This window comes from Podarcis filfolensis, assembly GCF_964270895.1.
Source record: "Podarcis filfolensis genome assembly, chromosome: 5".
NCBI classification, from domain to species: domain Eukaryota; kingdom Metazoa; phylum Chordata; class Lepidosauria; order Squamata; family Lacertidae; genus Podarcis; species Podarcis filfolensis.
The window spans coordinates 77,575,421-77,592,533 of record NC_139608.1 but is presented as its reverse complement, the minus strand read 5'-3'; the positions used below and the strand labels follow the sequence as shown (position 1 = coordinate 77,592,533).

Genomic DNA, 17,113 nt, shown 5'->3' with positions numbered 1-17,113 from the left:
AACACATAAAAACAAAAATATACTGGCCAACCATTTGCAACTATTTAGCATTTCAGGGTTTATAATCAGTCATGCCTTCCACACTGACTACCGTTAATGCCTCACCAGCCAGTCCATCTCCTCATGAAGACCAATGGTGCTTTTAAATCCAGAATAGCTCACTTTGAATGGAAGCTGAATCTGCCTTCCATTCAAAGCAGTACCATCACCTACCCATCATTAAATCACTATCTGGGAAACCAGAAAGAGCAAAATGAGCCACCACCCAGGTTTTCTAGCTTCTAGCTTATTGGATGATAGAGGGGAAACTGGTTATTTGTTTCAATCCTGTTCTTTTAAAGGAGATTCTTAATATCAGCCATGTTGGTCACACACAGAAGGGGCTAAACCACCCAATTCCTCATTTGAACCTCATTTGAACTCCCTGCACGGCTTGACATATCTGCTTTGAGCACAATAACAAAACCTTGCAGCCTTTACTAACAATTCCAAGTTTGTAAAGACTTACCAATCAGAGCCTTTATTTCACACATTTTAATTGTCTAGAAAAGCATGCTATGAGGATAATATCCCCCTCCCTCCTTGTTACAATACAATCAACATGATTGCACCCTGTGCTCCAGTCTTAAGTAAAATGTTGGCTTAATGTAATCTCTTAATTATATTTCTGTTGTTAATTCAACATGCATGCATTATGTGCTAAATATTCTGTTTAAAGTGAAACAATGTTGTCTTGCAGAGAACATTTGGCAATCTTAATAAAACTGCCCCCACCAGTTTAAATAGGATCAAAAGGTTTTATGTTTGTTGAATGTTCCGTAATGACTGGTGTAGTGAATTATTTCTGAAGGGTGGGTGAAGACTTTTTGCAACAACATACCTTTCAATTCTTCTCTGTAAAAGAAATAAGTGCAACCTTTTAAAAAGACTTGTCCTGGAAGGTGCAGTACTGTATTTAATTAAATCATTGTGATGTTGTGTTACTGGTTTGAGCCAGTGTCAACACTATCTTGAGGAAGAGTAGATATACTGGTACAGAATAGATCTCACAATCTATTATGATGTCTTGCATATGTTTTTTAAATACAGAATACTTGTTGGGAAGCTTTCTATTAAGTGGAGATAAGGTGTTGTGCTGTGCAGAAGGTAAAGGTAAGGTAAAGGACCACTGGACAGTTAAGTCCAGTCAAGGGCGATTATGGGGTTGCGGTGCTCATCTCACTTTCAGGCTGAGGGAGCTGGCTTTTGTCTACAGCTTTCCAGGTCATGTGGCCAGCAGAACTAAACCGCTTCTGGTGCAATGGGACACTGTGAAGGAAACTAGAGTGCATGGAAATGCCATTTACCTTCCCACCACAGCTGTACCTATTTATCTACTTGCACTGGCATGCTTTCAAACTGCTAAGTTGGCAGGAGCTGGGACAGAGCAATGGGAGCTCACCCCATCATGGGGATTCGAACTGCTGACCTTCTGATAGGCAAGCCCAAGAGGCTTAGATAGATAGATAGATAGATAGATAGATAGATAGATAGATATAACAAAGGTCTCTGGGATCAATGTTTACTAGGAATGCTAGAGTATTTTGTTCAGTTCACATTTTTTATTTACAAAAATCCTCTATTTCATTTTTAAAAATAGCTGGTAAACTGCAAATGTATATTTTAAGTGAACTGGCTTGATTTGTATTTTTTGGACTAATACACAATTTGGAATGCAGTTATCCTTCCATTTTTGCTATTTGCTGAATTTTGTGATAGTTTTTAACTTTTTTAAAAAATCAAAATGCATATAAAATATGTGTTGACAAAAATACTTATGAAAATTGCGTATTTTTGTGTAAAATGCATACAACAATGCAGACTTCATGAAAAAAAAATCATGCAAAACACCTACAACTGTTCTTGCTTCCTTCCCTCCCCAAATAGCAGACTTCCAGATGTAAAGCTGACTTGGACCAGAAATAGGCTGATCTGTCCATCCCTAATGGGCATAAGATAAGGTCATCAGGCTTCCACTTCTACCATATTGCTTCTGGGATGGATTGGGTCTTCCCCACTTCTCATCCTTTCAGGACTTTCTGGGAAGCTGGGAATAGAAAGAAGACCCAATACTTGCTGGAAAAGGCATAATTGACACTGGACCTCCTTTCCCTCAGCATCCTAACATCATCATTGAACATGCAAATAATACTAGATGTCAATGGAAAGAGACAGGCAGCTTATCCTGAGTCCATTTGGATCTTTGGCTATATGAGACAATTTACATGAATGGTTTGAGGAGCTGATATTTCTAGAAAACAGCATTTATCTGTGGAGGAAGAACATGCTGTTTATTATGAAATCATCAAAGAGCTACCTGATATGTTTCATGGTCAGGAGCTTTAAGGAATTTACTGGGGCCAGTGAGTGGAAAGCCCAAACTTACAACTGCTTGGTAGTTATCGATAACATTTTTGTAAGACTCATGACTGATAGACATATTTTTAAAAATCAGCTTGAGCATATGGCCCCGTGTGAACAAAAATATGAATTTATGTTTCAGAGAGATCATAATCCAAAACCAGACACATTTTCTATGCATTGGTTGACTTCTAAGTTGTTTTTGCTTGGAAAATCTCTGCACAAATCAACAACATATTTATCTAAATATACTTGCTCAGCTATGCTTCTAAAAAGGAAGGGAAAACCTTTATGAAGGTCACTGAAAGAATTCTTTCCCCTCTTTGCCTTTGCAATATATTTAAATCCTGGGGGTATTTCTCTCAAGTAAACTGTTAATTTGACATGGTGTTGGAATACAAAATGTCAGGGTCATGAATGCCAGTAGGTAATTTCTTTTTCTTCTGCTTGTTTGTAATAGCTGCACAGTAAAAACAACAACAGAGTATTTATTTTTGAACAGTTTTCTCAACTGTGGTATAGCTGGATGTGGGATTCTGGGAGAGAGTCAACAACAGCCCCCAAAGGAATGTCCAAAAGGACAGCAATGAATTGTATTGCAGTTGTTGACAGGATAGAGTTTAAAATGGCCAGATAAGAGAAGGCTCATACTGTTTTTTTCTGGGGCTGATATGAGAAGTCCATGCATACCACTGGAAGCTAAGGATACATAAAACAAACCACTGGGCACTGATATCTCCACTTTCCTGTCCAACATTATCATATATTTAGGACCCTTAGCTGCATGCCTATTACCATCTGCAAGTGGCTTAATTGTGCATCATTTTCCATTCAAAGCACACACATTTCTGAAAATCATTTAATGCAGATCTGAATCATTGTGCATCATATTAAGCCAATTGCACAACAGTTTGCAGTCACTAGTTTTTGTTTTGTATTGGATATGGTGATAATATGGTCAACATTTCTGCTGGTTTGGGACATTGCACTGGCAGTTTAAAGTATCAGATATTTATGACACCCCCGGTCCAAATGAGGTGGCAATACAATAGTTGTCTAAGAATTGATTATTTTCTCTATTTTGAGTGACCTGGAGTTATTAGCTTTGTAGGCCCTTTGTTTATCCTGGTGTCTTCTCATGGTACACCAAGTTCTGAGGGTAATTCCCTGGGGGCTGTGAGATATTTGCAACAAGTCCATTCATTGATCTGAGCCAGTATTTCGGAATGCCCTGGGTTAATAAAAGGCTTGTCCATCTCATGCAGTCCAAGAAGGATTCTATAAAAAATCAATAGGAATATTGTTTGTGGTTGTGTGATGGAAAGCAACATAAGCATTGGTTAAGATTATTCTGAATATGTAATGGAGCTGGCTTCCTTGTGAAAGGAAGAGCTAAGTTCAGTTCTGCTAGCATCACTATATGTTCAGAGGCACACTGTTCTTTCATTCTAGGCTCCGGTTTTGCACCTGGCTCTAATGAGTACAATTTGGGGTTCTTGTAAACAGCAAAGTAGTTCCAACAACCCAGAAGACTGCTCAACCCATTCTAGAAGAGCCAGGGGCTGCCTGTCCTGTCTGAGGCAAAATGGGATGGTACTGCTGCTGCCACCTATCCCTACTGAAACTTTGATTTCCAGGGTTGGATGGTTCTGGGTTTTGCCGACATCTTGCCAGGGGTCAGCAGGATCCCACCAGAAACCACAGCTGCTTCTCCAGAAGTGTCAGGCAGACAGGGAGAAGGAGGAGAAGTGGGTGGTGGCAAGATCTAGTCGGAAGTTGCTGCTTCTCCCTGTTTCTCCAGATGCCTCAGCCCACCTCATGGGTGAACTGAGCTTGAAAAGAGCAGAATATTTTAGAAAGGGCATAAAAAGGTATATAGCATGGTTTTCTAGCTCAGATTGGAGAGTGCAGGGTGACTAATGCAAGAACCTTGACTGTGTGCATAGAGTAGTGCTGTTAGTGACTACAAATAACTGAATGCCTAGCACCATGATGGGCAATTTCTTAGAGGCTGCTGTCTGGCAAGTGATGGGCAGGCAATTGTGGGTGGGACCAGGACCGAAAGTGAGCAAATGTCTCTTTTTCTCTCACTTTCTGCCATACCCTTTGTCCTGCCCCCCTTTCGACCCACCCACATGAAATGAGGCTGTGAGCCCCAAGATACCCTTCTCTGGGGGTTCGAAGTTTACGTGATATTGTCCAAGGAAAAAATTACAATCTGCATCTGGAATAATGTGGGGATAGTTGGCAACTATCCAGACTAAATGTAATAATCTCAAGATGAATGCTTTGAATACCTGATGGGTGTTTATAAGGCAAGCCCTTTGTGTTTTTCAAATGGCTAGCTAATTTTTATACCCATTTGTGAAAACTATAGCATGTATTGCTTTAAATTAGGGCTGGATGTTTTTTTGCTTTCTCCTTCCTGAATAATCTTTTGATAGACTGGGGAATAGTGTCGCATTATAATGTTATAATTGAATTTTCACTTATTTTAATATTCATTTCTCATCTTCATCCCGGAATCTGAGGAAAGCAATTAGCAGAGTTAGATTAAAGAACTTGAAGGGAGGACAAGAGGTAAAATGTTTTGCTTGGTATTTTGTACGTGCAGACAAAGGGCCCCTCTGCCATATCTGAAAGCAGCAGGATGAAGTGTGCTGCATTCTGCATTTCATGCAAATGGAGGCAAATTTTCCTCATACTTTGCCAGTGAGCATTCAATGTTCCCAACTACTTTGCCACAAGAGTGCATGCTGCTCTCTGCATGGCACTTCACCCCCTCCAGTCCCTTATAAGCATGGATGATATTTACATTGGCCCCCAACTTAAACCAATGCCAACCAGAATACTGAAAACAGTGCAATGAGGCTGGAGAAGCTGCTTAGGCTGCTTGCTTTCCTACCCACACCAACGGTGGGGAATTCAGGTGTACTGAAGTTGGGCGGGGTTGCAAAAACAGATGCAAGAGAGGGGCTGGTTCTGCTTTATAAGCCACAGAAAAGCAGGACAGAGGAAGATGGAGAACCAAAGCACAATTTTGTGGAGCACGGTACAGGAGAAATTTGATGGTATATGTAAAGATCTACCAACTTTGCCCTACATGAAACAATATATGAACCAGCCACCCCTCAAAATAGGCACTTCTCAGAATTTCGCGGTGCATTTCTCCAGCCAAGTAATGGGTGCAAAAAGTGCATATACCAAGGTAAAGTGTGCCTAAAAATAAATACATTTATGAAAATGACATACAAAAGTGCATTACATTAGGAGAAATTGCTTGCAAGCCCTTTGTATATTAGGCTAAAGTGCCTAGAAAACTGTGTTTGTCAGGAGAAATGGGTAGTGAAATAATGAGTTTTTATGAGGATTTTAAGAAATAAATACCGCAAACTGATGTGGAAATGGGAAGAAATTAAGATTGAAAAATGAGGCAAAATGAGGAGGGAAATTAGAAAAAAAATGAGAACCCTAAGACATGACAGTAAATAATCCTCTCTCCACCTCTAGCTGGTTAACACATAGAACCATTCTGGTCTATGCTGGGTTTTCCCTCAGCTCTCATATTTATAGGCTATAAAGGTAGCTTTCCTACTAAGGAAGCTAACTTGTGCATAACTTGTGCCCACATGAGTCACACGTTAGAGAACCTAAAACCCTCCCATGAGGATCAAAGGGATGAGTCATAAGATTGCAGGTGCAGCTATCACAGCATGTGATTTCCCCCTGGTGTCTCGGAGATAGCCACATATCAATCACAGCTCAAGGCTTTTCTCTTTTGCATTCCTTCAGCAGTGCTAACTCTAGCAGAATTTGATAAAGTCTTCCAGGACTCCAGTCTACAACTTTACAATATTATACCTGCAGATCAGATGCTCAATCTAGGTCTGTGCCTGAGCACCAAAATGGATAATTGCTGAGCCTCATTCCTAATCTCCTGATGATCACAACGGTCTTCTGAAAATGTCACATAACATCAAGCAATATTAAAAGTCCTACAAGCATTTTAGTAGACACGCTTTGCATCACTGCGCCTGGCTTTGCAATGCTCTATAAAATGCAAGATGGCTTATAACCAAAAGGTGCTTTCAAAACAAACACCCCAAAATGATATCCAAACAATATAATGAGTGCACTTTATGGCTGTGTATATACACACCCTAGAATAAAACACCCCTGTTTCGGAATCATAGGCAAAATATGAGTTTTGCTTTAAATTAGATACATTAAATCCTGTAATTGTCTGCCTCCCTATGAAGGCTTACTATCATTAATGTGATCATTTCATCTGTGAGTAGGAAGAAAAGTGAAAGCCGGGGATTAATCCAATAACACTAGCGTAATGTTCTTGCCTACAGACAGAGCACTCCTAGCTGATGGATTCTAGAGTCTCAACTCAGTGCACAGTGGCAACAACACTAGAGTTTGTTCTGATTTGTTTTGATGTTAGACTTAAATACTATTGGCTGCATTGGACATGTCAACTTGGGGAGCCACTCCAGACATGCAGCTCTGCCATACTGAAGGACACTAAGGATATTAACCTGTGCTAAAAATAGCACCAGCCAAAAATCATTTATGCTAATAGCAAACTTGTTTTCTGAATGTGGATTCTTATGCTGGCAAAATGGCACCTTCTTCACTTAAGAGGGAGGTATTTAGTGGGCTTTGGGAAGAGCCACAAAGTGTTCAGATTTACGGGGGGGGGGGGAGAACCCAACAACTATAGAAAGCTAATTGTTGTAAGAGGAAAGAAAGTAGGGAGCTATTGGAAAGGGAAGATCCTGAAAGAAGGCACAGCAGGCTGGCTGGAACCCTAAACAGGAAAACCACACATTGCAACATTTTGTTGCAGGCATCACTTGGATCTGCTTATTTGAATATACCACACATTTAGTTTGGATTTTGCCCAGGACCTGTCCAATTTTAGAAATGAATGTAGTGCCCAAATAGATTACATATCACACTGGCTGGTTGTAAAGAGATCTTAATCAGTACTATTAAACAAGAATAATTTGTTGAACTGATGAAAGATAGCAGACTGTAATCTTTCAGGTAAGCAGTTACAGTGGTACCTCTGGTTACGAACTTAAATCGTTGCGGAGGTCCATTCTTAACCTGAAACTGTTCTTAACCTGAGGTACCACTTTAGCTAATGGGGCCTCCCGCTGCCGCTGCGCCACCAGAGCACGATTTCTGTTCTCATCCTGAGGTAAAGTTCTTAACCCAAGGTACTACTTCTGGGTGAGTGGAGCCTATAACCCAAAGTGTTTGTAACCCGAGGTGTTTGTAACCCGAGGTACCACTGTATTTATATCTCTAACATTTCACAATATGTAAAGTTAACCATTATCTTTTCTTTTCCAAAGTTAGAAAGGGTCTTTCAACTCCAGCTGTTCAGCAAAGAGCAGACACAAGTGAGTTGCACTGTGTTAACTGCAGGGAGCTGAAATCAATAGTTTATTCCTCTAGTCTGCCCTGAACCTTGAAAGAAAGGTTTTTGCGGGAAGCTGTTCCAGCCACCGTTGTTCCTTTGGTATTCCATTAGGGTTCTTCGGGGACTATATTATGCAGCTCTGTTGGTGTCAGTTTTTAAAGCACTGCGAACCTTATATGGGAAGAAAAGGTAGTAGATTTTCCTCCCTGCATTGATTTTTCTGTCCCTTAAGGGTATGTGGAACTAGCTTCAAGCTACTTTAGGACTAATTTGCATGAACAAAGCCTGGCTGCGTGGTCAAGTTAAGGTGTCATCTGAATGCTGTCACTGTAGCCTTTCTGCTGGCAAATGAAAAAGCACGTAAAGAACTACACTGCTGGACCAGACCACAAGTGGCTGTTGAGATGTCCATGGAAGCTCATGAACAGGGAATGTATGCAATGGCTATCCATTGTTCTTTATTTTTTGGCATTTGATAATCAAGTGGCATGCCCCCTATGAATACTCCTGCAATGACCACTCCTCACATTAAATGGGGGTACCCTTTGCATGCTCACACGCAGCCCTCTGGACCCTATGCGGTATCATTAGCACAGGCTAGGCTTCACCTCCCCGGGTGGGATACCTGGAGGTCTCCGTCTACCTCAGCCAGTTGCCCAATCCCGCCTGGGGAGATGTTGCCAAGGTGATCAGGCCAGGTAGGGGGAGGGACTACCTGCCCATACAATAGGGGGGTGTTTTCCCAATGAAGACTGCAAAATGGAAGGAGGGGTTTACTCCCTCTCAATAAAAATGCCTCCTTGGAACTCTTGCTCTTCTATCTAAGGGGCTTTGGCTTGGGAGATATCCAATTAGGTGTTTTGTGGCATCATGGGCCTTAGTTATTCCTGTATCTAAAAAGAAACATGTCTGCTCCAAAATAAAAGCCTTATTTGGCCCCATGCGCCTGGAGAGAAGACTTGTGAGACATGCATTTGGAGACTAGTCCATTAGGGTCAATGGAGCATTGCTCCACCACCCCCTGACCATCCCCAAATGTCTTTCTTCTTATCTAAAACCACCTTGGGGAGTGGCCCCGGCTGTCAGCTTCCTCCTTTTCGGTCTCAGTTTTGCCCTTGGAGAATTCAGCATGGGAACAGGACCAAAATACGAATTAGCTGACTCTCCCTATCACTGGCTCTGAATCAACCTATGGTTGACCTCTCTGCCTTCCACCCTAAGATTCCCAGTGAGTACCAGCCATCACTGACATCAAACTATCAAGCAGCTTCAGCAACTATCTAGTTAACCTTGATGAGTTGTTTCTCTAGTGCCAGTGGGTGTCCGTTCCCACCCTCCCTAGAGCAGGAACATTTTGCTTAGAGCAAGCATGTCCAAAGTCCATTTCGGGGGCCTAATCCAGCCCGCCGGTCAGTGGCAGTTTACTTCCCAGGCTAAAATCCAATAAAAAAAAACCTTCAACAACTTCAATCCTAAAAGAAGCTCAACAACTCCAATCCTAAAAAAAGGTCAGCAACTTTGGTTGGCCCCCACGGCCCTTCACTTCATCAAATCTGGCCCTCTTTGAAAAAAGTTTGGACACCACTAGTTTCCACTGAAATTTAATCTGCAGCAAAATTCAAGCAAATGTGAAGGTCTTTAGGAAGAATTTTGGGGAGACATCATGTTTGTAGAAGACCAGAGGCATTTTGGGATGGGGTAGAATTGCTTTCTCAAGAGGATCCCTATATCCTACTGGTGACACCCTCTTCCCCCTTTTTAATGGCTGGGATCAAACAAACATGCTCAGCTTTTGACGACTGGGGAACATTGTTTCAGTTCTGATTGTTTGCCTGTTCTTAAGACAAAGCACTTCTTTCATAGGCTTTCACAAACATACACAACTTCCCATTCACTTTTTTTTAATAGAAAAGACAACAGTATTCCTTTCTCTGTTATCATACACCACTGTTCCTTTGAAGGAGATGGCAGATTGCCATTGAAAAGCATTGTTATTTCTGTAATGTATTTGACCCAGTTTTGAAAATAAAATTTCTTTATCAGCTCTTCTGCATAGACTTTCAAAAGGAGCATAGCTTGATCTTGCTTTATAGCTGAATTTCTCATTTCCTGGAGATCAGATAACATATTTTGGAAAGGAAGCAAACTACTGGTATCTCAGCTGGTTTACCAAACCAAATAAACCATGCACAATAAATATTGTACAGTATTAGCATATTTTTTCCTCAGACAAACACTTATGTGGATGTCATGTATCATAATGTAGTTGAGTGTTATCTTTCAAGCACACATTGGGTGTTTGAATGCCACATATTTCTATAATTTCAAAATAATGGTTAGTGAAATAACCATTATGGGAACAATTGGTCAATCTATTCAGCAGCAGTTCTCCACAGTTTCAGACAGGAGTGTTTCTCAGCCGAATCTGGGAGATACTGGAGATGGCATCTGGGACCTTTTCCATGTGCCCTCCTGCTGAGCTGTGACTCTTCCCTTAGCTCACAGCATAAGAGCTCATCCCTTAACAGTTCCATAGTTTGGACCTCACATGTTCATATGTCTTTAAATGAGATTCTCCACATCTCTGGGATACAATCTAGAAAAAGATAGGCATGACTAAGTCCCACTGAAATCAACGGGACAAGAGTCTTGCAGCCAAATATATAGTGTCTTAATTTGAATCTACTTGTAGATCCCACTGCACTATACTTCTACTTGTAGTCCCATCTCCTTTCTACCAGCTATTTTCTGCCTTACCTTGACCCATGTCTCTGGGGCCTCTGGTCCTCTTTTCCAAGGCTGCTTATTGCTTACTCTTCCACCCATAGGATTTTCAGCCTGCTTCCTCTTTGACATCATAGTAAGTCAACAAGAGTCTTAAGAGTCCTAAGCCACTCTGTCATTTCAGTCAATCATTGCACACAGCCTCACCACCACTACAAATATATTTTAGAACATTACAGTGTAGGATTAAGTGGTCTGGGGTGAAAGCCATTAATTTCAGTGAAAGGTATGCCTAGCCCTTTCTAGCTATCCAACAGAGCCATTGTGTATGCTTTTGTGTATGATCAAAGTACAGCAAAAAGCGAGCCTATTTGCATGAATGATCAGTGGGCAATATGAAATGTTTGGCAAATTATGCATCACTGTGATTATTTTCTATCAAAACACCATGGAAACTGGATTTCTGTAACTTTAAGCTATCCTGGTGAACTTTTCAGTGGGTGCAAGGGGCTTGCCTGTAGCCATTGATAGTCTGAATGACACAGTGAAATGTGGTCTATCTCTTATTAACTGGATGCTCTCCAGATGCAGTTTGTCTGTTATAAAATAAACATATACTTTAAGAAGCACACATCCTGGAAACAATTCACAGGTTTGTTATCCTGAACAAGTCTCACTGAAGTGGAGATCTAGATCAAAAGCAAATGGATCCTTTTACCCAGTAGAAATTCAAATAATGCGTTGCTCTTCATCCATTTGAAATCTTCAGGGAGGAAAGCTACTGCTGGGGGCGACATGGAGTGTGAAAATTGCAAGTCAGGGAAGGATTGGTGTGTTATGTGGGCCTTACAAGAGAATTTCCAGCTGGATTGTAGCCATAGCAGTGTAAAAACTTATATAATGTAAGCAGATATTTGTTTCTGAAGGTTCCCAATACCACTTGGAGCTATTTCTTGTGAGATAAGCTGTGTTCTATTTTAAATAATTCCATATAAAGCATACATGATCAGTATTCAGAGTTCTGAAGGTCTCTCTTCCAGGTGGCATTTATTTTTAGCTACTTTGGAAAGTACAGGACATTCTGAAGCATCTGAACATTGCTGAACCAACACTGCCGAACTATTGTGTGAAACACTTATGAGAAAAGCTTTTGAGGTTTGCATTGTTGCTCTCATGATGTACCCTGCATTTCTGAGGTTGCCTAGCAATTGTAAGTTGTTTAAACGTCAAGCCAACAACAATGATAACTATGATTAAAGTACAGTCATTCAAAAGAACAGCTACCATACCTACAAGTATAAATTCCTACAGAATGAACGAAAGGGAAGGTAAAGAACCTTTTGCATGAAATACATAAACAAGAAAAAAACAAAATACCAAGGAACACGTGTATAACTGCACAGTTTCTAGACATTTCAAGTAAAGTAACCATATTGTCTTGGATAATCTTTTTCCAGGTTTTAGGTGGTGTGAAGGACCCTAAAATGGGTGATATCCTGTGAAGCAAAAGTCAGAATTCTCTTCCACAAATAATAGGGCTTTCCCTTCCTCTTCTCCCCCACTGCAGTCCCACATTCCCCCAATGTGTGTCATTTCTAAATGTATTTATTAATCATGGTGCCTTGTATTGTAATATATGTTTTTTAATATATTTTTGGAGACATGGAAAACTTCAACTTTTGGGGGATATACTTCATATACATTTGGCAACCTTTTCCAGGAAGCAGCATCTTTTGACTGTATGTGCTATGAATTCTACACATGTAGGATTTAGTGTGGAAGTTCCATAACAATGTTGGGGTACACTTGCTTTGATGGAGAGGTGTACAAATGTCCCAATTATATGTATTGTCTATTAACAGGAATGCTTTTGGACTATATGTACACCAAATTCTAGCATTCTATGTCATATGGGAGTATCCTAGCAATTTTGATACATCCATGAATGAGGCTCAAATGTTTTTGTGCTTACAGCTTATAATGATGTATTTGGTTTCAATGGCTCCTTACTAATGTTTACCTTCTCTTTCTTTTGTCCTTCATTTACATGCTTTCCTTGGTGTATAGCTCACCATTTAGGAATTGAATTCATGGGTAAGCTTTCAATTTTCTTTTAAATTTGCTGTTGATATTTAAATTCTCAAAAAAATCTATTGCGTTACACTCTGTGGAAGAATTTCAGGCACTGTGCAGGATTCCAAGTGTTGCCATGACTTGTGGTGACAAGGTCTAAAGCTGCTGCGTTTAAATGAAAGTTTTGTGACAACAATCTACTATTCAGGAGTTATCGGGCATCTGAGGCTTAGATTGGGGAGAAGCTCCTTTAGATTCCTCTTCTGTCATTTTCAGCTCAAAATTTTCCTCTCTGAGTTGCCATCTCATCTCTGAGTAGAAAGCAAAGGAAAGATGAGGGAACCCTGCATCTTTCTCCTCACAAATGAAAAAGCAGCTGTGAGAGAGCCACTTTGAGCTGAAAAAGTTTCAGGGTGATAAAAGATAAAAATTGCAACATGTATTGTGAGCTTTAGAAAATCCTTTTGAAGATAAACGAGAAGTGCCTGTATAAAACAAAGCCTTCTATTTTACAAGGAGAGACTGAAACTCAACCTTATGACTGAAACTCAACCTGGTCAGCCATATATTTTTTACAGAAGCCATGTTTTGAAGAACAGTAACACTGGTTATACAGTGGCATGTTCTGAAAAGGTGTGCCTGTCACTTCAGACGAAGGTAGCTCACACAGAAGAAGTGGAGGTGAGAAAAGAAAGCAAGTTGAAGGCTGTTGGATCAAAAGATGTTAGTTGAAAGCAACTGAGGGTTTTCTGCAATAGTCTATCTGGTGAATGAGTTAAAACATAGCAATATTGACTGTGGGGGTAGTTGTAGGCTCAAGAGGCATATACCACTGTCTCATAAGGGTATGGTCTATTTCAGAGTTGATGCCAGATTCCTTTGAGTCTAGGGCCAGCTTGAAATGGGATCTGCCCACACCTGACACAACAGGACCTCCCCTACCAGCCCTCCCGTTGCCAGCAAACAAATCCCATATCTCTGCAAAATGGGTAGTTGGAAGTAGGGAGACATTTGCTGACTCCTCCCCTGCAATATTCTGTGTGGGTTGCCGTTGAAGAGGGAAAACTGTAAGAGGGGCTGAGTTGTGCAAAAGCCATTTGGACTTTTGGCTCTTCCTTTCAAATGTTGAAAGGTGGGCTGCTTGTGCTTTTGCACGTCAGTACAGATGAGAAATCCAAGCCTAGAAATGGACTGAGAAAGCAAACAAGTGACAGAAAAAATGGCTTCCTTCTCTGGGGGAACAGAAGAGGTGCAAATTGCAGATCTCAGTTCTCCAATTCCAACGTGGCTTCTTGAGGACTGCCAATGTCCTCCTGATGGGAAGTACATTCAGATAGCACTGCAAGTACAAGGTGAGGGAGAAAATGGACAATAGGACTGTAAAATATATACCTGGCCTTTACAGTAACAATACCAGGAAAAGAGCTTTGCCTCTTGCATTATTCAGGAGGAGAAGTTCCAAGCAGACGTAAAATGCCTCTTTAGATTATTTGGACCCTAAAGCCAACATTGAGTTTAAAATATGTATGCTTGGGAAAGCAACATGGCCAGCTGCAGAGGGAATAGATGAATACTATATGAGGCTGAGACATTAAGCATTTGGAAACACTGATAAAGAGATCAGATCAAAGCTCATGCAACATTGCAATTCAGCTCATCTGACAAAGCCAGGACTCTCTAATTCTGGTGCTGTGTCAGGAGTAGCAAACACTGTGCAAATGTTGGTGGACAGCAACTCCCATCGTCCCTGACCATTGGTCACCCTGGTTGTGGTTGATGGGAGTTGTATCTGGAGGGCACCACACTGGCTTGTGGTATAGCAACAGAACTCCTACATCTTGCATGTGATGTGGAAGTAACTGAAATACAAGTGGCTGGCACTGCACTGAAGATCAAAAGCTGCAGACTGAAAAAGGGGCATGTATTTCAAATCTATGCATATTTACTCAGAAATACTTCCCACTGTGTTCTAAGCAACTTATTCTTAAGGTCCATGTGATTGCTGCCTAAATGTGCAATCAGGCATGTCCAACCAGTCAATCGCGATCCATTGGTTGATCCTGTGGCGTTCCTTGTCGACCATGGTCGATTGCACCGGCGCTTTAGTGAATGCCTTATTTTCCTGCGTCTGTGGTTAGTGTGTGTGAATGAGTGAGAGCTGCAGACTTTAGGGCAGGCTTCCTCAAACTCAGCCCTCCAGATGTTTTGAGGCTACAATTCCCATCATCCCTGCCCACTGATCCGGCTAGCTAGGGATGATGGGAGTTGTAGGCCAAAAACATCTGGAGGGCTGAGTTGAAGAAAGCCTGCTTTAGGGTGAGCTATTTAATGCAAGGGTCCCTCCCCCTAAAGAAAGATCAACAACTTAGGTCTCCCCCTCTAAAGAAAGCTCAATAACTTTGCCCCCCCCCAAAAAAGCTCAACAACTATGTGCAATGTCAGTGGGTAGATCACTCCCAGTTTTATTAGACTGGGAGTAGATCACAGTCTGTATAGAGTTGGACATGCCTGCTACAGGTGTATTCTCAAAAGTAAGTCCCACTGAGTTCAACGGAGTCTGTTTTCAGGTAAGCGGGTATAGGATGGTAGCCAAAAATAAGCAAATCAAGTACTGAGGCTGAGACAGAAAAGGAAGCTTGCCCTTCTGGGGTGGATGATTTCATAAACCCATTCCCTGCATATGGGAAAGTATGGAGTTTTCTGGGGGAAAGGGAATTTATTCTTAAAGTATTCCTAAAGACGCAAAAGAAGCAAAAGCCTACAAACACAGCACAGCTTCAAGCAAATCAAAGAATTCAAGAGCTGGGCAATGAATAAGATTATGTTTTTGGAATGAAGACAACACCAAAGAATACTGAGAAAGATACAGGCAGCCCAAAGCAACTGTTTACATGAGAAACACTGAAATATAACTGCATGTTGATAAGGAAGAACTGTAACCATTCTAGATGGAGCAATATTGGGAGAACTGAAGCAGTAACTGTTCCACACTTGAACATGCAACCATTACAGTGGATCATATGAGTCCACGGTGAAAATCCAACTTTAATGCACATTTACTACTATGGCAAAAAATTAAAATACTGAGTACAGTACTGCTACTGTTTTCAGAGCTGAATGAAATTAAGGCTCTCTGTTTAAGGAGCAGCCATTGCTCTGAAGATCATCAAGCCTGCCTGCAAAGCAAACACATTGCCAAAGGATGAGGCAATGGATATGATGATGAATTTCAAGGAAATGAGGAAGTGAACGATTTAAAAATTAAAATACATATTCATGATAATGTGAAGTTAATCATATGGTCACACAGAGGTATGCAGTTCCTTATTAGGGGTGGACAAGGAAGTGGTGCCACAAAGATTACAAACAACAGGCATCTTAGAACTGGTTAAAGGAACAACAACAAGGGCCTTCTACTACACAATACTATAGCTGTTAACTTGGAAATAAGTTGCATTGACTTCAGTGGGATTTACTCCTAGATAAGTGTGTGTAGGATTTCAGCTTTCTTCTACCTTCAGCAGGCCTCTTTCCAATGATCTAATCACCAGGCATGAGACAATAATCTGTATACACAACCTGTTTTAGGCATTAGAAGAGAAACAGAACAAGATTTCTCAAATTTCCCTTCTAAAAGTACACATGGTTAAACATCTGAAGAACAAAGCAACAGGGCCTTTTCTTTCCAAATAAAGTTGAGGTGATGGAGTTGCATAGAGTTGAAATACTCCAGCATTCTCCCCACCCCTGAAAACTTCCCTTTGAGAAATTCTGGTTTGCATAATATTGTTAGCTCATATTGATGGATGGAGGAAACAGTGGACTAAGAGTAATGGAAGGATTAGAACCAAACCCCTTGCTGCCTCTAACCATAGTCAAATAATTCCAAATTATATTAACTGTATCCTGAAATTCTGCACCCTTTTCTCAGGTGGAGAAACTGAGGAGGATATTTGACTCAATAGTCTCTGGAAGAAAAGAAAAATGTGTCCCAAAATGGTCTTCTAAGCCATTTTTGGCTCATAGTGCAATCTGTTAGAATAGGAATGGCAGTTGATTCTCAAGAATAGGAAGTTAGATCTTCCCAAATTGCAGCTTGCAAAACACTGCTGTATCTTTGCAGCCATTTGCTAATGCCTGTGCCAGTGTGTCTTAGGCTATGGTGTTTTAGTCTACAAGACTTGAATCCTCATAGCTTAGATATTTAACTGATGTGAGATTGTAGAAACCAATGGGTAGGGCAAAACCTCATGTGTCAGTGAATGCCTATCAGATAATATAACGTTGTTGTTGTTAGCAATCTCAAGCCAATGCCTCTCTAGTTTAGAAAACACAGATCTGTCAGTGTTTTCCCCTGACACTTTGCCTAATCCCTTTTGAGAGCGTCTGAAATGCTCAAGGCACAGAGTCAGCTAAAATTCTCCAGGAAAAAAAATCACAAGCGAAACATGTCACTTACCCATATTATTTCAGACAGAA

The 17,113-nt window shown here is 40.8% G+C and overlaps 1 protein-coding gene across 2 annotated transcripts in view; it reads left to right on the top strand.

Moving 5' to 3' along the window:
• The window catches only part of NRG3 (neuregulin 3), a 577,425-nt gene that overhangs the window by 461,680 nt on the left and 98,632 nt on the right, over nucleotides 1-17,113 (top strand). Inside the window, exon 4 of one of the 2 annotated variants that reach the window (XM_083614718.1) lies at nucleotides 12,629-12,655. The exons of the other annotated variant lie outside the window; for it this stretch is intronic. Within the exon in view, the coding sequence (XP_083470844.1) occupies nucleotides 12,629-12,655 (27 nt within the window). The remainder of the gene's footprint in view (nucleotides 1-12,628; nucleotides 12,656-17,113) is intronic. 2 annotated transcript variants of the gene reach the window in all.